At 38.7% G+C, this 22205-nt stretch overlaps 1 protein-coding gene and 1 long non-coding RNA gene across 7 annotated transcripts in view; one reads left to right on the forward strand and one right to left on the reverse strand.

Annotated features, from left to right (window-relative positions):
- GKAP1 (G kinase anchoring protein 1) overlaps positions 1-22205 on the forward strand; it is a 78514-nt gene that overhangs the window by 41361 nt on the left and 14948 nt on the right. For 4 of the 5 annotated variants that reach the window (XM_073806022.1, XM_073806025.1, XM_073806024.1 and 1 more), the window contains one exon: positions 18237-18393. The exons of the other annotated variant lie outside the window; for it this stretch is intronic. In XM_073806022.1, the coding sequence (XP_073662123.1) occupies positions 18237-18393 (157 nt within the window). The remainder of the gene's footprint in view (positions 1-18236; positions 18394-22205) is intronic. 5 annotated transcript variants of the gene reach the window in all.
- LOC109550738 (uncharacterized) overlaps positions 4667-22205 on the reverse strand; it is a 51494-nt gene continuing 33955 nt past the window's right edge. For both annotated transcript variants that reach the window (XR_012332470.1, XR_012332471.1), the window contains exon 3: positions 4667-18311. This is a non-coding gene — a long non-coding RNA (uncharacterized lncRNA). The remainder of the gene's footprint in view (positions 18312-22205) is intronic.

Below are 22205 nucleotides of genomic sequence, written 5' to 3' on the forward strand. Positions count from 1 at the left end.
AAAAATTATTCCTTTACACTGCTGTCCCCACCCCTTTCAGTTTCTTTTAATTGAAGTATAGTTGATTTACAATGTTTCAGGGGTATAGCAAACTGATTCAGTTATATGTGTATATACATACACACACATATATTTCAGATTCTTTTCCATTATAGATTATTACAAGATACTGAATATAGTTTCCTGTGCTATACAGTAGGTCCTTACTGTTTTTTCTGTTTTATGTATAGTAGTGTGTATCTGTTAATCCCAAATCCCTAATTTATCCCTTTCCCCCTTTCCCCTTTGGTAGCCTTACGTTTGTTTTCTATGTGAGTCTATGTCTGTTTTGTAACTTCCTTTATATCATTTTTTTAAGATTCCACATATAAGTGATATCATTTGTCTTTCTCTGTCTGACTGACTTCACTTAGTATGATAATCTCTGGGTCCATCCATGTTGCTGCAAATGGCATTATCTCATTGTTCTTTTATGGCTGAGTAATTTTCCTGTGTATGTGTGTATGTGTGTTTCTTCTTTATCTATTCATCTGAAGATGGACATTTAGGTTGCTTCCATGTCTTGGCTATTGTAAATAGTACTGCTCTGAACATTGGGGTGCATGCATGTATTCAAACTAGAGTTTTCGTCTTTTCTGGATATATGCCTAGGAATGGGCTTGCTGGATCATATGATAACTCTATTTTTAGTTTTTTAAGGAACCTCCGTACTGTTCTCCATAGCGGCTGCACCAGTTTACATTCCCACCATCAGTGTAGGAGGATTCCCTTTTCCGCATACCCTCTCCAGCATTTATTTGTAGACTTTTTGATGATGGCCATTCTGAACAGCATGAGGTGACAACTTATTGTAGTTTTGACTTGCATTTCTCTAATAATTAGTGGTGTTCAGCATCTTTTCGTGTGCCTGTTGGCCATCTCTATGTCTTCTTTGGAGAAATGTTTATTTAGGTCTTCTGCCCATTTTTTGATTTTTTTTAAAATTGAGCTGTTTGTATATTTTGGAAATTAATACCTTTTTTGGTTACATCGTTTGCAAATATTTTTGCCCAGTCCATAGATTGTCTTTTTGTTTTGTTTATGGTTTCCTTTGCTGTGCAAAGCTTATAAGTTTAATTAGGTCCCACTTGTTTATTTTTGTTTTTATTTCCATTACTGTAAGACAGATCCAAAAAGATATTGTGTGATTTATGTCAGAGTGTTCTGCCTATGTTTTCCTCTAGGAGTTTTATAGTATCTGGTATCACATTTAGGTCTTTAATCATTTTGAGTTTATTTTTGTGTATTGTGTTAGAGAATGTTCTAATTTCATTCTTTTATATGTAGGTGTCCAGCTTTTCCAGCATGACTTATTGAAGAGACTGTCTTTTCTCCATTGTGTATTCTTGCCTTCTTTGTCATAGATTATTATTGTTATTTTTTTTTGCGGTATGCAGGCCTCTCGCTGTTGTGGCCTCTCCCGTTGTGGAGCACAGGCTCCGGACGCGCAGGCTCAGCAGTCATGGCTCACGGGCCCAGCCGCTCTGCGGCATGTGGGATCTTCCCGGACCGGGACACGAACTCGTATTCCCTGCATCGGCAGGTGGACTCTCAACCACTGCGCCACCAGGGAAGCCCTGTCATAGATTAACTGACCATAGCTGTGTGGGTTTATTTCTGGGCTTTCTATCCTGTTCCATTGATCTATATTTCTGTTTCTGTGCTAGTACTATACTGTTTTGGTTACAGTAGCTTTGTGATGTAGTTTGAAGTCAGGGAGACTGATTCCTCCCCATCTCCATTTTTCTTTCTCAAGATTCCTTTAATTATCCTGGGTCTTTCGTGTTTCCATAAAAAGTAAAAAAAAATTTGTTCCAGTTCTGTGAAAAATGCCATTAGTAATTTGATAGGAATTGAATTGAATCTGTAGGTTGCCTTGGGTAGTATAGTTATTTTGACAGTATTGATTCTCCCAATCCAAAAACACAGTATATCTTTCCATTTGTTTGTGTCATCTCTGATTTCTTTTATCAGCATCTTATAGTTTGTGGATTACAGGTCTTTTGCCTCCATAAGTAGGTTTATTTCTAGGTATTTTATTCTTTTTGATAGTGGTAAATGAGATTGTTTCCTTAATTTCTGTTTCTCACCTCTTGTTGTTAGTGTGTAGAAATACAACAGATTTCTGCGTATTAATTTTGCATCCTGAAACTTTACTGAATTCATTGATGAGTTCTGGTAATATTTTGGTGGCATCTTTAGGATTTTCTATGTATAGTATCATATCATCTGCAAACAATGACAGTTTAACTTCTTCTTTTCCCATTTGGATAACTTTTATTTATTTTTTTCCTCTGTCGTGGCTAGCACTTCCAAAACTATGTTGAATAAAAGTGGCGAGAGTGGACATCTTTGTCTTGTTTCTGATCTTAGAGGAAAAGCTTTCAGCTTTTCACTGTTGAGTATGATATTAGCTGTGTGTTCATCATATATGACCTTTATTATGTTGAAGTGTGTTCCCATTGTGCCTGCTTTCTGGAGAGTTTTTAATCATAAATAGATGTTGAATTTTATCAGAAGCTTTTTCTGCATCTGTTGAGATGATCATATGGTTTTTATTTTTCAAGTTGTTAATGTGGTTCATCAAACTGATTGATTTGTGGATATTGAAAAATCATTGCATCCCTGTGATAAATCCCACTTGATCATGGTGTACGACCCCTTAATGTGTTGTTGGATTCAGTTTACTAGTATTTTGTTGAGGATTTTTGTGTCTATGTTCATCAGTGATATTGGTCTGTAATTTTCTTTTTTTGTGATATCTTTGTCTAATTTTGGTATTCAAGGTGATGGTGGCCTCATAGAGTGAGTTTGGAAGTGTTCCTTCCTCTGCAGTTTTTTGGAATAGTTTCAGAAGGATAGGTTTTAACTCTTCTCTAAATGTTTGATAGAGTTCGTCTGTGAAGCCATCTGGTCCTGGACTTTTTCTGTTGAGGGTTTTAAAATCTGTTTCCATTTCAGTACTTGTGATTGGTCTGTTCATATTTTCTATTTCTTCCTGTTTCAGTCTTGAAGATTGTATAACACCTTTCTAAGAATTTGTCCATTTCTTCTAGGGTATCCATTTTTATTGGCATATAGCTGCTCATAGTAGTCTGTCATGGTCCTTTCTATTTCTGTGGTGTCGGTTGTAACTTCTCCTTTTTCATTTCTGGTTTTATTGATTTGGGCCCTCTCCCTTTTTTGCTCAATGAGTCTAGCTAAAGTTTTATCAATTTCATTTATCTTTTCAAAGAAGCAGTTTTAGTTTTGTTGATGTTTTCTACTGTTTTTTCAGTCTCTGTTTCATTTATTTCTGCTCTGATTTTTATGATTTCTTTCCTTCTACTTACTACTTACTTTGGGCTTTGTTTGTTCTTCTTTCTGTAGTTGCTTTAGATGTAATGTTAGGTTGTTTATTTGAGATTTTTCTTGTTTCCTGAGATAAGCTTGTATAGCTATAAATTTCCCTCCTGGAACTGCTTTTGCTGCATCCCATAGGTTTTGGATCATGTGTTTTTGTGTGTGTGTGTGTGTGTGTGTGTGTGTGTGTGTGTGTGTGTGTGTGTGTGTTTTAATTTAATTAATTGATTTATTTAGGCTGTGTTGGGTGTTCGTTGCTGTGCTCAGGCTTTCTCTAGTTGTGGAGAGCAGGGGCTGCTCTTTGTTGCGGTGCGTGGGCTTCTCATTGCAGTGGCTTCTCTTGTTGCGGAGCACAGGATCTAGGCACGCGGGCTTCAGTAGTTATGGCTCGCGGACTCTAGAGCACAGGGTCAGTAGTTCTGGCGCACAGACTTAGTTGCTCCACAGCATGTAGGATCTTCCTGAACCGGGGCTTGAACCTGTGTCCCCTGCATTGGCAGGTGGATTCTTAACCACTGCACCACCAGGGAAGTCCCTGGATCGTTGTGTTTTTATTGTCATTTGTCTCTAGGTATTTTTTGATTTCCTGTGACTTCTTCTGTGATGCATTGGTTGTTTAGTATCATATTGTTTTGCCTCCAAGTGTTTGTGTTTTTTGCAGTTTTTTCTTATAGTTGATTTCTAATCTCATAGCATTGTGGTCAGAAAACATGCTTGATGCTATTTCAATTTTCTTAAAGGCTTGCTTTGTGGCCCAGCATGCGATCTATCCTGGTGAATGTTCCATGTGCACTTGAAAAGAATGTGTCTTCTGCTGCCTTTGGATAGAATGCTCTATAAATATCAATTAAGTCCATTTGGCCTAAGGTATCATTTAAGGCCTATGTATCGTCATTGATTTTCTCTCTGGATGATCTGTTTATTGATGTAAGTGGGGTGTTAAAGTCCCCCACTATTATTGTGTTACTGTTAATTTCTTCTTTTATTCCTGTTAACATTTGCCTTGTATATTGAGGTGCTCCTATGTTGGATGCATATATTTATAATTGTTATATCTTCTTCTTGGATTGATCCCTTGATCATTATGTAGTGTCCTTCTTTGTCTCTTGTAACAGTCTTTATTTTATTTTATTTATTTTTTAACATGTTGATTGGAGTATAATTGCTTTACAATGTTGTATTAGTTTCTACTGTATAACAAAGTGAATCAGCTATCCATATACACATATCTCCATATCTCTTACCTTTTGCGTCTCCCTCCCACCCTCCCTATCCCACCCCTCTAGGTGGTCACAAAGTACCGAGCTGATCTCCCTGTGCTATGCAGCTGCTTCCCATTAGCTATCTGTTTTACTTTTGGTAGTGTATATATGTCAGTGCTACTCTCTCACTTCATCCCAGCTTACCCTTCCCCATCCCTGTGTCCTCAAGTCCATTCTCTACATCTGTGTCTTTATTCCTGTCCTGCCCCTAGGTTTATTAGAACCACTTTTCTTTTTAGATTCCATATATATGTGTTAGCTTATGGCATTCGCTTTTCTCTTTGTGACTTACTTCACTCTGTATGACAGACTCTAGGTCCATCCACCTCAGTACAAATACCTCAATTTCATTTCTTTTTATGGCTGAGTAATATTTCACTATATATGTGCCACATCTTCTTTAACCATTCTTCTGTCGATGGACACTTAGGTTGCTTCCATGTCCTGGCTATTGTAAATAGTGCTGCAGTGAACATTGTGGTACATGACTCTTTTTGAATTATGGTTTTCTCAGGGTGTATGCCCACTAGTGGGATGGTTGGGTCATATGGTAGTTCTATTTTTAGTTTTTTAAGGAACCTCCATACTGTTCTGCATAGTGGCTGTATTAATTTACATTCCCACCAACAGTGCAGGAGGGTTCCCTTTTCTCCACACCCTCTCCAGCATTTGTTGTTTGTAGATATTTTGATGATGGCCATTCTGAGTGGTGTGAGGTGATACCACATTGTAGTTTTGATTTGCATTTCTCTAATGATTAGTGATGTTGAGCATCCTTTCGTGTGTTTGTTGGAAATCTATATATCTTCTTTGGAGAAATGTCTATTTAGGTCTTCCACACATTTTTGGATTGGGTTGTTTTTGTTTTTGATGTTGAACTGCATGAGCTGGAGTTGTATATTTTGGAGATATACAAGCAGCTTCGTCAGTTGCTTTGTTTGCAAATATTTTCTGCCATTCTGAGGGTTGTCTTTTCGTCTGTTTATGGTTTCCTTTACTGTGCAAAAGCTTTTAAGTTTCATTAGGTCCCATTTGTTTATTGTTGTTTTTATTTCCATTTCTCTAGCAGGTGGGTTAAAAAGGATCTTGCTGTGATTTATGTCATAGAGTGTTCTGCCTATGTTTTCCTCTAAGAGTTTTATAGTGTCTGGACTTACATTTAGGTCTTTAATCCATTTGGAGTTTATTTTTGTCTATGGTGTTAGGAAGTCTTCTAATTTCATTCTTTTACATGTAGCTGTCCAGTTTTCCCAGCACCACTAATTGAAGAGGCTGTCTTTTCTCCATTGTACATTCTTGCCGCCTTTATCAAAGATAAAGTGACCATATATGCGTGAGTTTATCTCTGGGCTTTCTATCCTGTTCCATTGATCTATATTTCTGTTTTTGTGCCAGTACCATATTTTCTTGAGTACTGTGGCTTTGTAGTATAGTCTGAAGTCCGGGAGCCTGATTCTTCCAGCTCCATTTTTCTTTCTCAAGATTGCTTTGGCTATTCGGGGTCTTTTGTGTTTCCATACAAATTGTGAAATTTTTTGTTCTAGTTCTTTGAAAAATGCCATTGGTCGTTTGATAGGGATTGCATTGAATCTGTAGATTGCTTTCGGTAGTAGAGTCATTTTCACAATGTTGATTCTTCCAATCCAAGAACATGGTCTATCTCTCCATCTGTTTCTGTCATCTTTAATTTCTGTCATCAGTGTCTTATAGTTTTCTGCATACAAGTCTTTTGTCTCCTTCAGTAGGTTTATTCCTAGGTGTTTTATTCTTTTTGTTGCAATGGTAAATGGGAATGTTTCCTTAATTTCTCTCTCAGATTTTTCATCATTAGTGTATAGGAATGCAAGAGATTTCTGTGCATTAATGTTAGATCCTGCTACTTCATTAAATTAATTGATTAGCTCTAGTAGTTTTCTGGTAGCATCTTTAGGATTCTCTATGTATAGTATGTCATCGGCAAACAGTGACAGTTTTACTTCTTCTTTTCTGATTTAGATTCCATTTATTTCTTTTTCTTCTCTGATTGCTGTGGCTAAAACTTCCAAAACTGTGTTGAGTAATAGTGGTGAGAGTGGGCAACCTTGTCTTCTTCTTGATCTTAGCAGAAAGGGTTTCAGTTTTTCACCATTGAGAACGAAGTTGGCTTTGGGTTTGTCATATATGGCCTCTATTATGTTGAGGTAGGTTTCCTCTATGCCTACCTTCTGGAGAGTCTTTCTCATAAATGGGTGTTGAATTTTGTCGAAAACTTTTTCTGCATCTGTTGAGATTTTCATATGGTTTTTATACTTCAGTTTGTTAATATGGTGTATCACATTGATTGATTTGAGTATATTGAAGAATCCTTGCAGTCCTGGGATCCAGTCCCAGTTGATCATGGTGTATGATCCTTTTAGTGTGCTGTTGGATTCTGTTTGCTAGTATCTTGTTGAGGATTTTTGCATCTGTGTTCATCAGTGATATTGGCCTGTAGTTTTCTTTTTTTGTGACATCTTTGTCTGGTTTTAGTGTCAGGGTGATGGTGGCCTCGTAGAATGAGTTTGGGAGTATTTCTCCCTCTGCTATATTCTGGAAGAGTTTGAGAAGGATAGGTGTTAGCTGTTCTCTAAATGTTTGGTAGAATTCACCTGTGAAGCCATCTAGTCCTGGGCTTTTGTTTGTTGGAAGAGTTTTAATCAGTTTCAATTTCAGTGCTTGTGATTGGTCTGTTCATATTTTCTATTTTTTCTGGTTCAGTCTTGGAAGGTTGTGCTTTTCTAAGAATATGTCCATTTCTTCCAGGTTGTCCATTTTATTGGCATAGAGTTGCTTGTAGTAATCTCATGATCCTTTGTATTTCTTCAGTGTCAGTTGTTACTTCTCCTTTTTCATTTCTAATTCTGTTGATTTGAGTCTCCTCCCTTTTTTTTCTTGATGATTCTGGGTAATGGTTTATCAATTTTGTTTATCTTCTCAATAAACCAGCTTTTAGTTTTATTGATCTTTGCTATTGTTTCCTTCATTCCTTTTTCATTTATTTCTGATCTGATCTTTATGATTTCTTTCCTTCTGCTAACTTTGGGGGTTTTTTTTTTTTCTTCTTTCTCTAATGCTTTAGGTGTAAGGTTAGGTTGTTTATTTGAGATTTTTCTTGTTTCTTGCAGTAGGATTGTAGTGCTATAAACTTCCCTCTTAGAACTGGTTTGCTGCATCCCATAGGTTTTAGGTCATTATGTTTTCATTGTCATTTGTTTCTAGGTATTTTTGGATTTCATCTTTGATTTGTTCAGTGATTTATTGGTTATTTAGTAGTCTATTGTTTAGCCTCCACGTGTTGGTATTTTTTACAGTGTTTTTCCTGTAATTGATATCTAGTCCCATAGCGTTGTGGTTGGAAAAGATTCTTGATAAGATTTCAATTTTCTTAAATTTACAAAGGCTTGATTTGTGACCGAAGATATAATCTATCCTGGAGAATGTTCCATGTGTGCTGGAGAAGTAAGTGTATTCTATTGTTTTTGGATGGAATGTCCTATAAATATCAATTGTCTTTCTTGTTTAATGTATCATTTAAAGCTTGTGTTTCCTTAATTATTTTCATTTTGGATGATTTGTCCATTGGTGATAGTGGGGTGTTAAAGTCCCCTACTATGATTGTGTAACTGTTGATTTCCCCTGTTATGGCTGTTAGCATTTGCCTTATGTATTGAGGTCCTCCTATGTTAGGTGAATAAATGTTTACAATTGTTATATCTTCTCTTGGATTGATCCCTTGGTCATTATGTGGTGTCCTTCTTTGTCTCTTGTAACAGTCTTTAAAGTCTGTTTTGTCTGATATATTGTTATTCCACCTTTCTTTTGATTTGCATTAGTATGGAGTACCTTTTTCCATTCCCTCACTTTCAGTCTGTATGTGTCTCGAGATCTGGAAGTAGGTCTCTTATAGACAGCATATATATGAGTCTTGTTTTTGTATATATTCAGGAAGTCTATGTCTTTTGGTTGGAACATTTTATCCATTTACATTTAAGGTAATTATTAATATGTACTTATTGCCATTTTGTTAATTGTTTTGGATTTGTTTTTGTAGGTATTTTCCCCCTTTCTTCTTTTGTTCTCTTCTCTTGTGATTTGATGACTTTATATTTAGTATTGTATTTGTATTCCTTTTTCTTATTTGTGTGTATATCTGTTATAGATTTTTGGTTGGTGTTTACCGCAAGGTTTTTGTATAGCAGTGTATGTATATACGTGATTGTTTTAAGTAGCTTATTCCTTAATTTCAAATGCCTTTTAAATACCTTGCATTTGTATTCTCCCCTCATGATTACTGTTTTTTTATATCATATTTTATGTCTAATTGTTTTGTGCATTCCTTAACTGCTTATTGTGGATACAGATCATTTTACTACTTTTTTTCAAAAATAAATTTATTTATTATTTATTTTTGGCTGCGTTGGGTCTTTGTTGTTGCGTGCGGCTTTGTCTAGTTGCGTGAGCGGGGGCTACTCTTCTTTGTGGTGTGCAGGCTTCTCATTGCAGTGGCTTCTCTTGTTGTGGAGCTCGGACTCTAGGCGTGCGTGCTTCAGTAGTTGTGGCTCGCAGGCTCTAGAGCGCAGGCTCAGTAGTTGTGGCGCATAGGCTTAGTTGCTCTGTGGCATGTGGGATCTTCCTGGACCAGGGCTCAAACCTATGTCCCCTGCATTGGCAGGTGGATTCTTAACCACTGCGCCACCAGGGAAGCCCCATTTTACTACTTTTGTCTTTAAATCTCCCTACAAGCTTGGTGTGTGGATGATTTCTTACCTTTATCGTATGTTTGTCTTTACCAGTGAGCTTTTTCATTCTGTAATTTTCTTGTTTCTAGTTGTGGCCTTTTCATTTTTGCCTAGATAAGTTCCTTTAACGTTTGTTGTAAAGCTGGTTTGGTGGTACAGAATTCCTTCATTTTGTGTTTGTCTGTAAAGCCTTTGATTTCTCTGTCAAATCTGAATGAGAGCCTTGCTGGATAGAGTATTTTGGTTGTAGGTTTTTCCTTTTCATCACCTTAAATATATCATGCTACTCCCTTCTGTACTGCAGAGTTTCTGCTGAAAAATCAGCTGATAACCTTATGGGAGTTCACTTGTATGTTATTTTTTGCTTTTCCCTTGCTGCTGTTAGTATAGTCTCTTTATCTTTAATTTTTGTCATTTTAATTACAGTTTATCTTGGTGTATTCCTCTTTGGGTTAATCTTGTATGAGACTCTGTGTTCCCTGGACTTGGGTGACTGTTTACTTTTCAAGGGAGTTTTTTAGCTATTATCTCTTCAGATATTTTCTCGGGCCCTTTCTCTCTTCTTCTTCTGGGACCCCTGTAATGTGAATATTAGTGCTTTTGATGTTGTCCGGGAGGTCTCTTAAACTGTCTTCATTTCTTTTCATTCTTTTTTCTTTTTTACTGTTCAGTGTCAGTGATTTCACTGATCCATTCTTCTGAAGTATTTAGTTTACTATTGAGTCATTCTAGTGTATTTTTCATTTCAGTTATTGTATTCTTCATCTTTGTTTGGTTGTTCTTTATGGTTTTGTAGCTGTTTGTTAAAAACTTCCGACTTCTTGCTCTTTCATCCATTCTCCCGCCGAGTTCTTGGATCTTCTTTATGATCCTTACTTTGAACTCTTTCTCGGGTAGATTACCTATCTCCAGTTCACTTAGTTCTTCTTCTGGGGTTTTATTTTGTTCCTTTGTCTGGAACATATTCCTCTGCTGCCTCATTTTGTCTATGTTGCTATTCATATCTCTGTGTATGTGATAGGTCAGCTCTGATTCCTGACCTAGGAGAAGTGGCCTTCTGTAGGAAGCATCCGGTGTGTCCCCACTGTGCACTCTCCTCTTGGCACCCAAGCTGTGTGCTCTGGGGCTTCCCACTAAGAGAGCTGTGTGGTCCTTCTTTTGCAGCAGGCTCACTATGTGAGCAGTCTGGTAGCCTTGATTGGCCCCTAGTCTGCTTAGTTGCTAGGCCCTGCCTCGTGCAGATGCTGTTGGCTGCTGTTTAATAGGGCCTGGTCATAAAGTGGCTGGATTGGATGCAGAGTCCTAGGGAGCCCCGGGGCTAATACTGGCTTACTGGTGGGCAGAGTCAGGGTCCTGAAGAGTCTGTGGCTGTTGCCAGTGCACCGTTGCCAGATCCTGTGGTTAGTGCTGGAATACTAGCAGGCAGAGCTTGTCCTAGAGTCTGGCTGTAGGTCCCAGGGATCTCAGAGCTCGTTTCAGATTTTTGGGGGGAGGCAATTCCTGATACAGTTTTTGGGTCCACGGTGTCCCAGAGGGTGCTTTGGCCAGCTAGTGGGCAGGGTCAGGGCCTGGCTGGTCCCAGGGTTGGGTCTGGCCTGCATTGCAGGATCGTAGTTTTCTTACTTCTGGTGTCTGCCTGCAGTGGGTGAGGCTAATCTAGAGCTTGTGCAGGCTTGCTGGTGGGAGGGGCCGATGCCTGGCCACTGGTGAGTGGATCTGGGTCTCGGCCCTCTGGTGGGCAGGGCCATATCTAGGGGCATGTTTGGAGGCAGCTGTGGGCTCAGGAAGTCTTCAGGCAGCCTGTTTGTTGATGCCTGGGGCTGTGTCCCTGCCCAGTTAGTTGTTTGGCCTGAGGTGTCCTAGCACTGTAGCCTGCAGGCTCTTGGGTGGTGCCAGGTCTTGGAGCTGATGAGCCCAGATGTCAGCCCCCATGACAGCAGAGTTCACACAGCTGAATGTTCCCCAGTATGTCTGTCACCAGTGTCTGTGTCCCCAGGGTGAACCGCATCCACCCCCCACCTTTCCAGGAGACTCTCCAAGACCAGCAGGTAGATGTACCCCTGTCAAATTACTGCTTTTGCCCTGGGCCCCGGTGTGCATGAGATTTTGTGTGCAACCTTTAAGAGTAAAGTCTCTATCACCCCCAGTCCTGTGGAGCTCCTGTCGTTAAGCCCCACTGACCTTCAAAGCTGAATGCTCTGGGGGCTTGTCTTCACAGTGCTGGCCCCCTGGGCTGGGGGGCCTGACATGGGGCTCAGAATTCTCATTCCTGTGGGAGAACCTTTGCAGTATAGTTATTCTCCAGTTTTTGCATTGCCCAGCTGGGGGTATGGGATTAGACTGTGTCACGAGTCCACCCCTCCCACCCATCTCATTATGTCTTTAGTTGTAGAAGATCTTTCCTGGTAGGTTCTAGTCTTCTTCATCAGTGGTTGTTCTGCAGATAGGTGTGAAGTTGGTGTGCTTGTGAGAGGAGGTGAGCTCTTGGTCTCTGTACTCTGCTGTCTTGACCACTCTTCCCTTTCAGTTGCTGATGTCACAAAATTACATCTTTATGCATTGCATGCCCCAGAACATAAACTGATAATTATTTTAAGTGCATTAGTCTTTCAAGTTATGTAGAAAACAAGATTTGGAGTTACAAATCAAAGTTATGTTAATGTTAGCATTCACACCAATAATTGTTTTTGTTCCTTTAAACATATTAGTCTCTTAAATCATGTAGAAAACAAAAAGTACAGTCACATGCCATTTTTACAATAATACTTGCTTTTTTTTTTTGTGGTACGCAGGCCTCTCACTGTTGTGGCCTCTCCCATTGCGGAGCACAGGCTCCGGACGCGCAGGCTCAGTGGCCATGGCTCACGGGCCCAGCCGCTCTATGGCACGTGGGATCTTCCCAGACCGGGGCACGAACCTGTGTCCCCTGCATCAGCAGGTGGACTCCCAACCACTGCACCACCAGGGAAGCCCAATACTTGCTTTTATAATTAGCCTTTATTGAGATGTTTACTTCCCCATGTGGCTTTGAGTTACTGTCTAATGTTCAGTCTTTTTACCTTCCCAGCACTACCGTGAGTATTTCTTGCAGGGCAGGTCTAGTGGTCACAAACTCCCTCAGATTTTGTTTTTCTGGGAATGTCTTGATTTCTCACTCACTTTTGAAGGAGAGTTTTGCCACATATAACATTCTTGGTTGAAAGGTTTTTTTCTTTTACTATTTTTAATATTTCAGCCCATTGTCTTCTGGCCTTCAAAGTTTCTGATGAGAAAACTGCATATGACCTTATAGAGGGTCCCTTGTATATGATGCTTTTCTTCCTTTTGCTGCTTTTATGATTTTATTTTGTCATTGTCTTTTTTTTTTTTAATTGGCTGCCTCAGGTCTTCATTGCAGTGCGTAGGCTTCTCTCTAGTTGTGGCATGCAGGTTTTTTCTCTCTAGTTCTGGCGCATGGGCTCCAGAGCACGTTGGCTCTGTACTTGTGGTGTGCGGGCTCCAGAGCATGTGGACTCTGTATTTTGTGGCATGTGGACTCTCTCTAGTTGAGGTGCGTGGGCTTAGTAGCTGTGGCATGTGGGCTTAGTTGCCCTACGGCATGTGGTATCTTAGTTCCCCCAACCAGGGATTGAACCTGTGTCCCCTGCAGTGGAAGGGGGATTCTTTACCACTGGACCACTGGGGAAGCCCCTTGTCATTGTCTTTTGAAAATTTATTATAATGTGACTTGCTGTGGGTCTTTTTGAGTCCATCTTACTTGGAGTTCTTTAAGCTTCTTGGATGTTTATAGTCATGTCTTTCATCAGATTTGGGAAGTTTGTGGGTTTTGTTTTTTGGTTTTTTTTTTGCGGTACGCGGGCCTCTCACTGCTGTGGCCTCTTCCGTTGCGGAGCACAGGGTCTGGACGTGCAGCCTCAGTGGCCATGGCTCACGGGCCCAGCCACTCCACGGCATGTGGGATCTTCCTGGACCAGGGCACGAACCTGTGTCCCCTGCATTGGCAGGCGGACTCTCAACCACTGCGCCACCAGGGAAGCCCTGATTTGGGAAGTTTTTAGCCATTATTTCTTCAGATATTCTCTCTGCCCCTTTCTATCTCTTTTCTTCTTCTAAGACTCCCACAATTTGTATGTTGGCCTGCTTGATGGTGTCCCACAGGTCCCTTAGGCTCTGTTTGCTTTTCTTCAATCTTTTTTCTTTCTGTTCTTCAGCCTAGATAATTTCTGTTGTCCTGTCTTTAAGTTTACTGATTCTTTCTTCTGCCTGCTCAACTCTGCCTTTCAGTCACTCTAGTGAATGTGTTGTTTCAGTTATTGTACTTTTTAGCTCCAGAATTTCCTTTTGGCATCCCTTTAAGTTTCTTTTTTTAATCCCTAATTACATTTCCATTTTGTCCACACATTGTTTTCTTGATTTTCTCCACATCTTCCTTTAAATCTTTGAGCGTCTTTAAGACAGTTGAGTTGTTTTAAAGTCTTTGTCTAATACAACTGCCATAAATAAGTATTTTTCAGGAACAGTTTCTGTTGATTTCTTTTTACTTTCAATGGGTTATACTTTCCTGTTTCTTTGTATGCCTTGTGATTTTTTGTTGAATATGAGACATTTGAGTCTAGTAATATGGTAACTCTGGAAATCAGATTCTCCTCCTTCCTCAGGGATTGGTGTTTTTTCTTACTGTTTTGGGTTTTTTTTTTTGATTGTTGTAAACTTAATGTCTTAGGTCTTTTCATAGCCTTTCCTTGGGCATTCATAGTCACTTTCTAATTTTCCCCTTACAGGCAGTTGTTTTTGAATGGCCTATTTTTTTTTTAATAAGCTGGTCTTTATTGTATTTTTTCAAACATTAATATATATTTTTAATTTGTTATTTATTTTATTTTTGGCTGCGTTGGGTCTTTGTTGCCACGTGCAGGCTTTTTCTAGTTGTGGCAAGCGGGGGGCTACTCTTTGTTGAGATGTACAGGTTTCTCACTGCAGTGGCTTCTCTTGTTGCGGAGCATGGGCTCTAGATGTGCGGGCTTCAGTAGTTGTGGCCTGCAGACTTGGTAGTTGTGGCTCACAGGCTCTAGAGTGCAGGCTCAGTAGTTGTGGCTTACAGGCTTAGTTGCTCTGTGGCATGTGGGATCTTCCCAGACCAGGGCTCAAACCTGTGTCTCCTGCATTGGCAGGCGGATTCTTAACCACTGTGCTACCAGGGAAGCCCATGAATGGCCTCTTGTTTAAAGTCTGGCTCTCAAAAGTGGAAAAGCAAAATATGAGGGGGGAGGGGGACAGCACTAGCTCTTTAAATCCACTGGAAGTCACTTCAGCTAGATGGGGAGGGGCTTGCAACAATGAGGGGAGGTGCAGCAAAAACGGCTGCCTGCCTCTTTGTGTCTTGGTCTGCACCTCTGTAATCAGAAGCGGCAATTAGTGACCAGAACACAGATCCCCATTATTTGGAGGAGAGGCTCCTTGCTGCCCACCCTGGCTCCCATAAACTGTGTACAAGCTGCTCCAGGAACATGTACACAGCTGCCTGCCACATCACTGAGGGTGGTGGATGGGTAGTTGCTACTGTGCTAAGAGCTGAAATTGACCAAAATTTACTGCAGTTTACCATCCAAGAGTTTCCCTGGAAGTTGCAAGCCTTCAACAGACTTCAGAGTTCCAAAATAGTTGTTCCCAAATCAGACAGATTCTGCCAATGCAGTTATTGTCTGTGTGAGGACACAGGTTCCTGGTGCTTGCTACTCTGCCATCTTCACAGAATCTTCTCCATGATCTAATTTTGAGTTAATTTTTGTGTGTAGTGTGAAGAAAGAGTTCAGATACACTTTTGGCATGTTTATATCCATTCTCCCAGCACCATTTGTTGAAAACAATATTGTTTCTTTAATGAAGTAACTTGACACCTTCATAAAAATTAAATTGACCATAAATGTGAAGGCTTATGTCCAGTCTCCTAATTATGTTCCAGTGATCTATAAGGCTATACTTACACAAACACTGTACTGTCTTTTTCATTACATTCTTGGCACATAATAGGTGCTCAGAATTTGTTAAATTGAAATTGAATTGGCTAGACTTATTAAAGAATCTGTGTTCTTAACACTTGGTGCATTTTTGTCTTTTTTCTGTTGAGGTGTGTGTTGGGGGAGGGGGGCGTTGTTGGTTCATTTTTGTTTCATTTCTCTGTAGTTTCCTGTCAAGGTATCTTTTGAAAACTTCTATCCTTAGGCTGAAAAGAAATTTTATGCCTCACTAAAGAAAAAATATCAAGGACAGAGTACCCTTTGGGATAGGCATGCTGGTAATGGTAGCAGCTATCAAAAAACAGAGGACATTAGTTGGAACTGCACTATTTAAAGTAGTGAAATCCAGAGGCTGATTAGTTGCCATCATCATGCTATACCTTCCATAGAAGCTCAGCAGTGTTTTAAGCATTGTTGTATTCATTGCTTTAAAATGAAGTCTTACCAGAATATACTGGAAGTATTTTATGAAGCAGTGGACTTTGAGTTATAGCTGTACCACTTGGCAGTAGAATCACTCATGAGCAAGTTATTTAACTTTCCTATGACTATGATTACTTTGTGGGGAAAATATTCTTGCTCTATCAGTTTCTTACAGTGTTAATGAGATTCAACTAAAGGGATGTTTCTGTAAGTGCTTTGCAAAATATAAAGTGCTCTACAAACATTTAAAATATTATTTGTATATTAAGCACTGATACACACTTTTTTTTTCTTTCAAACACTTTCTAAGATAAGGTGAAAGGAAAAGGATGAACAGTCATTGAACTGTTGGGTCATTTGCTGACAAATACAGTTGAAATGGGTAAAATCGGGAATATTAAAACTCAAGAATGTGGGACATAGGGAAAAGCTATGAGAGTGAGAGGAACATTTTCTTCAGTCTCTGTCTTGCGACAGGAAGTTGGAAAGGAAATGATACTTTTCTTGGAGAACATATAAACTCTCTAACTTTACATAATTGAGTAGATTGTGATAGTCTTATCTCCTTATCATTTGTGTGTAGAATTTATGTAAAAATTGCTTTTAAATATACTGTAAAAGTTTGAGCAATACAAGGCTAGAGTAGTTAAGGCAGTGTGGTATGGCATAAGGGTAGACATATGGGTTGAAAGAATAAAATTAAGAGTCCAGAAAGAAGCCTTTTTATTTATGTTCACTTGATTTTGGACAAGGGTGCCAAGACAATTCAATGGGAAAATAATAATCTGGATAGCCACATGCAAATGAATGAATTTGGACCCCTTCTCACACCATATGCAAAAAATAACTCAAAATGGATTATAAACTTAAATGTAAGAACTAAAACTATAAAGCTCTTAGAAGAAAATATAGGAGTAAATCTTGATGACCCTGAGTTAGGCAGTGATTTCTTGGATAAATTGGACTTTGTCAAGATTAAAACTTTTGTGATACTAAGGATACTGTCAAGAATGTGAAAAGACAACCCACAGAATGGGAGAAAATATTTGCAAATCATGTATTTGATAAGAGACTTGTTTCTAGAATTTATAAAGAACTCCTAAACTCAAAAATAAAAAGTAACCTAATTAAAAATTGGGCAAAGTGGACTTCTCTGGCGGTCCAGTGGTTAAGACTCCATGCTTCCAATGCAGGGGGTACAGGTTCGATCCGTGGTTGGGGAACTAAGATTGCATGTGCTGTGTGGTGCAGCCCCCAAAAATTTTTTTAGTAATAAATTCACATGTAGTTTAAAAAACAAAAAAATAACAAAAAAATTGGGCAAGCTATCTGAATAAACGTTTTTTCACAAAGATATACAAATGTCCAATAAGCACATGAAAAGATGCTTAGCACCATTAGCCATCAGGTAAATGCAATTCAAAACCACAATGAATCTCTTTCACACCCACTTCACACCCACTAGGGTGTTTATAATTTGAAAAGATGTATAATAACAACTGTTGGTGAGAATGTGGAGAAATTAGAAGCCTCATACACTGAATATATTAACAAGTTGTAAAATAGTATGGTCACTTTGGAAAACTATTTGGCAATTTTTCAAAAGGTTACACATAGAGTTACCATATGTCCCAGCAATTCTACTTCCAGGTATATACCCAAGAGAACTGAAAACATGTCCACACAAAAACTTGTTGCATGAATGTTTACTGGAGCATTATTCATAATAACCAAAAGGTAGAAACAGCTCAAATGTCCATCAACTGATGAATTGAGAAATAAAATATGGTGTATCCATCAGTGGGATATTATTTGGCAATAAGGAATGAAGTGCTGATAGGTGCTATAATATGGATGAATCTTGAAAACATTTTGCAAAGTGAAAGAAGCCAGTCACAAAAGACCTTATACGGTATGATTCCATTTATATCAGATGTCCAGAATAGCCAAATCTATACAGACAGAAAGTAATTAGTGTTGCCTAGGGAACAGCTGAGGGGAGGGATTAGGAGGGAATGGGAAATGATGCTAATAAGTTCTGGGTTTCTTTTTGGGCTTGATGTAACTTTATAAATGGGTTATGGTTGTACAACTCTGTGAATATATTAAAAACCATTTAAATGTGCAAATTAAATGGGTAAATTGTATGGTACATGGATAAAAAATAATTTAAAAATCAAGCAATACCCAACTCAAAAAATATGAAGTAAAGAAAAGGACATTTGCAAATGTATCTCTACTGGTTATCTTCTGGAGATAGAGAAGAATCAGATGGTTGATTGTCTCTATGTTATTTTTTTTTCATTCTCTATCCTTCTAGTGGCTGACCAGGTTTATTAAATGCATGCATGCACTTTTGTGTTGATTGATAGTAAATCTTAATTCATTTTTGACAGGAATTGAGTTCTTCTCAGACTTTATCACATGATGGAGGATTCTTCAATAGACTGGAAGATGATGTTCATAAAATTCTTATTAGAGAAAAAAGAAGAGAACAGCTTACAGAATATAATGGAACAGATAATTGCACAGCTCATGAACACAACCAGGCATGTAAAATAGAAAATTCTCTTAAAATCACAGTGAAATTATTTTTCTTTTAAAAAACCTAAGCAGTGGAACCCAATTATGATTGTATAAAGTTACAGTTTTAGGATATTATCTTAGTCATTATTACACATAGATACTTATATTAAAAAGTATGAAGACTTCTTTAGTTGATGAATATTTATTGAGCATGTGCTATAATGCTAGGTATTGTTAGGCACCAGTGTAGGGGACTGGGAATATCAAGATGGATAAGACCATCCATGCCTTAGACAGAGTAGTGGGGATAGGAGGAGGGAGACTGGAAAAATATCATTCAGCATGATGAAGGCTTTAAGAGAGATATGAACAATAAAAAAGAGGTTTTTGAATAGAAAAGGTAATAGATCACTCCTTGGGTGAATTGGGAAAGGTATATAAATAAGTGACATTTGGGATGGATTTTGAATGGTGAATAACTGTATAAACTGAGAAATGGAGAAAACCTAAGGGAGCTGCAAGAGCAATGGCCCAGAGCTATGAAAAGCCTTAGACTTAATATTCAGGAAACTGAAAAATTCTGCATCTAAGAAGTATAGACTTAAGTGAGTGTGGGATAACATGACTAGAGAAATAGATTGGATTTAGATTATAAAGGTCTTTTTATGTGAAACTAAGAAGTTAGAATTTTATCCTGCAGACCAGGGGTTGCAAACTATGGCTGGGCAGCAGTCTGTTTTGTTTTGTTTTGTTTTTTTTAGCAGTCTGTTTTTGTAAGGCTCACAAGCTAAGAATGGTATTCACATTTTAAAATATTGTTTGGAGAAATACAGAAAGAAAGAAAAGATATTATCCTATAGAGACCTCTAAGTCTGCATTTATTGTTCTCACCACAACCACCAGTCTTCTCTTTTACTTCCTCTTAAACTGTGAATCTGTTCTTTACCTTATATTGACCTCCAATACTTACTGGTCAGTCATTCAACAAATTAAACACTGCTGTGTTGTGTTATATAGGACACAAAAGAAGCCAGACTCTTAAGAACTTGTCACTCCAATGCAGCAATAATATTGCTTTATAAAAACACTATACCACATGAAAATCTATTTTCAACTTAGTACGGGAAATCCTTGCCTGCCCTGAGGTACTTGTGAGCTTCTTCCTTTCCGGCATTGAATTAAATTTTGTGTTTTCCTGTCTTGTCTTGACTGTCAAATTTTATGTACAGTGCAAGCAACTGTGTTAACATTTATAGTTAGCATATTTGTTTCCTCTTTTTACATTGATCATGATTTTCCCCGTTGTGGTTTGTATCTTCTTATTTTTCTGAGTCATCTCAGATCATTGTTGGATAGTAAGAATGATATTAATATACTTGAGCAAATAATTAGATGTTTCAGATCTTTTGTAGGGCAAAGTTGGGTACACATAAGTTTAATTAAATTATTAAGTAATGTTAATGATATTTTAAAACCAAAGTGACAGTGCAGTATAGTAGAAAGAGAACAGTCTTTGAAATCAAACCTAATAACACAAAATATAGCACTGCAGCTTATCAGCTGTGTTACATTGGAATGAAATTACCTGCCTTTCAGGCACTGTTATTATGAAAATTAGCGATTATGATGTAAAATGTTTAGCAGAGCATGTTGTACACAGCATGCACTTGATAATTGTTTTTGTACAAGGTGGAAAGTGGTAGATCCAAAAAAGGTAATTCATAGGAATGGAGATGAGAGATGGCTTTCTTAGGAGAAAATAGCTTTTGGTTTTTGTGGGCTTTTTAAAATTATTTATTTATTTATTTGGCTGTGCCAGGTCTTAGTTGTGATGTGTGGGATCTTAGTTGCAGCATGTGAGATCTTTAGTTGCAGCATGCAGGCTCTTTTAGTTGTGGCATGTAGACTCTTAGTTGCAGCATGCAGGATCTATTTCCCTGACCAGGGGTCAAACCTGGGACCCCTGCATTGGAAGAGTGGAATCTTAACCACTGGACCACCAGGGAAGTCGGAAAATAGCTTTTGAATTGGAATTTAAGGGACAGTAGAATTTGAACATGAAGAAGTGAGGGAGACGAAACTGGAATGTCAGAGTAAAAGAATGGAGGCAGTGAAGAATAAACCAGTTTAATTAAGACAAAATTCAAAGAGGAGCATAGTATAAATTTGGCATAGTGGGTTTGGAGGGATTGTGGAGGACTTAAAAGCCTGATTTATGATTTAGTCAGGAGATTTTAAAGAGTTTTTGAGCAGAGGACAAAGTTCTATATGGTAATACTAATTTCACTGCAGTGCCTAGGAAAAACGGAAGGAAGGTGAAGACTAGTGATAGGAATTGGACAATATGCCATATGGTAAGGATGTAGAACAACAGTAACAAATTACTAGTGGTAATGTAATTTGGTATGACCATTTTGGAGAACAATTTGGCATTAACTTTTAAAGTTGAAGATGATGGGGAGACTGTGTTTTAGAAATTCTACGTTAGATTAAACCCTGAAGACATCTTCAACAAGAATGATTCAAACTCAGTTGTTTGTGACAACAAAATCAGTAGGAGAAATGAATGAGCTACAGCAACACATAGCAACATGGATGAATATCAAAAACATAATCTTTAATGAAAAAAGCAAGTCACCAGGGCTTCCCTGGTGGCACAGTGGTTGAGAGTCCGCCTGCTGATGCAGGGGACACGGGTTCATGCCCTGGTCCGGGAAGATCCCACATGCCATGCAGCGGCTAGGCCAGTGAGCCATGGCCGCTGAGCCTGCGCGTCCGGAGCCTATGCTCCGCAACGGGAGAGGCCACAACAATGAGAGGCCTGCATACCGCAAAAAAAAAAAAAAATAGTAATTGCATCAAAGCATGTAAACATCTGTGTTGCTCTTGATGTGTTACCAACATTGTCTTCTAGCAGCAGGATATGAGTTTACTAACTTTTCCACGGCTTCACTGGCATTCCCTCTAATGGCCTTCGGGGCTCTGTTTTATCAGTTGTCTTTGTGGCATATTTCACTCTTGTTCTGTGGATACCTTATACTCACTATGTCCAAACTCGAGGTCATCATTTACGCTCCAAACCAAGCGTTTGGCTTGACTTCCTCATTTCTGTTTTTGGTTTTATCATTTTATCCAGATATTCAGACTCTGAACTTCCTGTTTCACTTTTCTGTTTTTCAAAGTTTGGGAGTTTTTAATCTTTGAAATAGTTCTCAGATCTATCTTCTCTTCCATTCTTATTAACATTTCTCTAGTTTAGGCTCTCATTATCTTTTTTTTTTTTTGGCTCTCATTATCTTTTACTGGTATTATTTCAGTAACCTAATAAGTCTTTCTGCATCCTGCCTTCTAATTCTAGGTAATTTATCTTATACATTGCTAACAGATGACTTTTTTTTTTTTTTTAACATCTTTATTGGGGTATAATTGCTTTACAATGGTGTGTTAGTTTCTGCTTCATAACAAAGTGAATCAGTCATACATAAACATATGTTCCCATATGTCTTCCCTCTTGCGTCTCCCTCCCTCCCACCCTCCCCATCCCACCCCTCCAGGCTGTCACAAAGCACCGAGCCAATATCCCTGTGCCATGCGGCTGCTTCCCACCAGCCATCCACCTTACTACATTTGTTAGTGTGTATATGCCCATGACTCTCTCTCGCCCTGTCATAGCTCACCCTTCCCCCTAACAGATGACTTTTTAAAAAAATTTTTTGGCCGCACCACACGGCATGTGGGATCTTAGTTCCCTGACCAGGGATCGAACCCGTGCCCCTTGCACTGGAAGCGTGGAGTCTTAACCACTGGACCGCCAGGGAAGTCTGAACAGATGACTTTTT

The sequence above is a fragment of the Tursiops truncatus genome, chromosome 6 (assembly GCF_011762595.2).
Source record: "Tursiops truncatus isolate mTurTru1 chromosome 6, mTurTru1.mat.Y, whole genome shotgun sequence".
NCBI classification, from domain to species: Eukaryota; Metazoa; Chordata; class Mammalia; order Artiodactyla; family Delphinidae; genus Tursiops; species Tursiops truncatus.